Source organism: Austrofundulus limnaeus, unplaced genomic scaffold (assembly GCF_001266775.1).
Source record: "Austrofundulus limnaeus strain Quisiro unplaced genomic scaffold, Austrofundulus_limnaeus-1.0 Scaffold27, whole genome shotgun sequence".
NCBI classification, from domain to species: Eukaryota; Metazoa; Chordata; class Actinopteri; order Cyprinodontiformes; family Rivulidae; genus Austrofundulus; species Austrofundulus limnaeus.
The window spans coordinates 2183294-2186442 of NW_013952429.1; the positions used below are offsets into that span (position 1 = coordinate 2183294).

Consider the following 3149-nt stretch of genomic DNA (forward strand, 5'->3'; position numbering starts at 1 on the left):
TATAAACACGTAGCTGCATGCATACAGAATTAACCCAAATAACCAGAGCTACTCATTTTCAAACWACAGTGTGGTTTCCTTTTCAGTGTGGAGGCACGCAAGACCGTCACAAAGAAAAAAAAACTTGGGTTGTTGGTGGAAAAACACAGAAGACCTTATTTGGATGTTTGTTATTGAAATCAGTTATACTTTATTTTACATGATGAATGAGCTGCAGCTCCACAGAAATCACTATTAATCCTCTACTTCTTTGCAAGGATGACTTTTTCCCCTCAGAGGACAATTTCTGGTTTATTTTGAAATGAAGTTCAGTTGCACAGACCCTTCAACAATGACATTGATGTAAATTATCACAACAAAACACATCCTGTTCACAGATGAGTTGTCAGAACCATTTCCTTTGGAATATATACAAATAATCTTCTGAACAAGTGAAACACAACTRATGCAAATTTAATGACTTATTGTGAAATGAAATAATTAAAACAGTTGTTTGCTCCTGAGCTGCTGCAGATCCTTCACATTCTGTTTTRATGTTTTTATTATTATAATTCAGYTGAAGTGGGGAATGATTCAACAACTGTGGTGTTTTGTGCTTCCTCTTGCAGCTCTGTGCCTTAAGACCTGAAGGTGGAGCTTCGTGAGGTTCCTCTTGGTTTCATTTACTGTTATCCAGGCTTTTGACATTTCAGTTTGAAGTGTCCTTAACCTGAGGTGTCATGGTTTGGACCTGTGGTCGTGTTCAGAGTCAGCCTTAGTGTTTTGAGGTGTTAAAAGATGGAGAGGATCCGGTRCCTGGCTTGTCTGTGGACTGTGGTCATCATTCAGACTGGGTTTGGTAAGTTCTGTCCTGGTTAGTGATCTGATTGTTCACTTTCTATTCAATGTGAGTCTTTAAGAGTGGACAGAATGAAAATTTAAACAGGAGAAGAAACTTTTTTAAAAATCATTATTAAACTTTGTAAGAAAAAAAAGTTGAAAATGATTTGCTCTGGTCTGAAAATGATCCTGACTCAAAGTATTTTTTTAAACTTTATGTGAAAACTTTGATCATGATTTTTCATTCTCTTCATTAAAAAAAATTAGATTAATCTGAAAGGGAATAAGACCAAAATTAGAAATTTTATTTAAACTTMTTATATTTAACTTTACTCTTAACACTTAATTCAGTAGGGAAGGCATGCATCTGATGTATGCAGTTTCCTTTCGGTGCAGGTGTTTGTGGTACCACCGTGTTTCTGGACCGGGAGGAGGATCAGTCCGTGCGCCTCTCCTGCGTCATGGCGCCGGTGCACCCGCCGCCTTTCGGCTTCTACCTGAAACGCAGCTGGCTCCAACCCGGGGAGGTGCTCTTCTACTACACCAAAGCAAATTTCAGCGTGAAGGACGTGGCCTACACAGACCGGCTGGCTGTGAGCGGAGACCCGAGCACCCACTCGGTGAACGTCACCATCTCCCAGCTGCGGGCCGCCGACACGGACCGATACTCCTGCGAGTTCATCGTGGAGAAATCCGGCTCTGAGGATGAACGGGTTCCAGGGAAAACTGAATTCTTCCTGCTCGTTAACTCCGTTGCCACTCAGCCTTCCGGTGAGATTCATGTTCTTTCGTTTCTTCTCACACAAATTCCTGTGTTGGAGGGTAGAAGTTCTGCAATCAGTGCGCAATCTTTACGCGCATGCGCCAATTTTGAGAATGATAAAAATTTGAAGTTTTGGTCAACTTAATGAGAAAACCAGTTAATTTTAATGCTCTTTTTTATTGGTTAGTTATTTTATGTCAATATTTTTGACTAAACATTCTAGAGCAGGGGGTCTAATCCTGCCCATCCTGCACGTTGTACTTGTTTTGCTYGGTACACCTGATCTGAATGAATGGATGCTTAACAGGCTTCTATAGCACTTAAAGAGGTAATTCAGTCATCAAATCAGGTGTGTTGGAGCAGGGAAACAAGTAGAACATGCAGAGCAGTGCATCTCTTACATATGAATTCTGAAGACACCATCTGCAGGAGAGTAAAGAAGATGATGGATCCTCACCTAATGATGCACGCTCACTACCAGATAAAACTTACCATAAAATAATACAAAAGCATTAACATTTATTGCTTTTCTCATTGACAAAAACTGTAGTAGTGAACTTCATCGCCACCTATCTAGCACAAAATGTAAGGATATTTGTGTTTAGATTAGATTAGATTAGACTTTTTAATTGTCATCGTATGGAGCACAATGAAATTACAGTTCAGAACAGCCATTCATAAGAAGACAGAAAATAAACATAGAACAGGTGCTCTGGGTCATGCAGCCTCTGACCCTGCACAGAGCAAGGATCATCTTCATGAAGACATCACGAGGAGGCACAACCCTTACCCCTAATTTACACTACGTGCGTTCCGTCTCCGCTCCGCTCCGAMCTCCGCAGCAAATACGCACCCATTGTAATCAACGAGTGTGTTTACACTGGCTGCGCACGGCGGCCGTGAGCAGACGGCAATCCGGCAAAATTAGAACAGATCCTATTTTTGCCAGACGCCAGAGCTGCGCCGGAGTCAACTTTTAAAGATTATGTCGCACCAACAGGAAAAGAAATGAGCACAACATCCGTATTTTTAAAATAAGACACTTTTAGGCGGGATAATTTGTCGGAATAATGTCGAAATTGCAGAAATATCAATAAATATATGGATATATTTCTACACAAATGCTGTCAGAATGTATTGTTCTGTTTGGGAAGCAGATGTGTACACACACGATACACGTGGATTTTATTTTGAAATCAGAAGTTTCAGAAAGACGACAGTGAGACAGATTAAACACAGATCTCAAAAGCCTTTATATCAATGTTTTCAACTGTGTTTGGAGTTTGTCTTTCACAGAATTAATTATCTTTTGCTGTTATCACTGAATTTATTGCGCGATCTCCTCTCCTTCCTGCACACTCTGTCGGACCGGAGCGGAGAGGACGCTGTATAAAATGAGACACAAACGAACAGCTGCGACCTGCGCACCGCAGCGCAGCGGAGCAGAGACGCATGTAGTATAAATCTGGGGTTAAAAGAAAAACTAAAAACCACACAAGGGAAGATGAGGGAAATAAAAAAAACATCATATTATATCAACAATGTGACACACTATGGTGTTTATATA

General features: G+C 40.6%; 1 protein-coding gene across 1 annotated transcript in view; it reads left to right on the forward strand.

Moving 5' to 3' along the window:
• Positions 1–557: 557 nt before the first annotated feature.
• The window catches only part of cd7al (cd7 antigen-like), a 6980-nt gene continuing 4388 nt past the window's right edge, over positions 558–3149 (forward strand). The window contains exons 1-2 of the mRNA XM_014004968.1: positions 558–838; positions 1216–1590. Coding sequence (XP_013860422.1) covers positions 778–838; positions 1216–1590 — 436 coding nt within the window. The 5' untranslated portion in view covers positions 558–777. The remainder of the gene's footprint in view (positions 839–1215; positions 1591–3149) is intronic.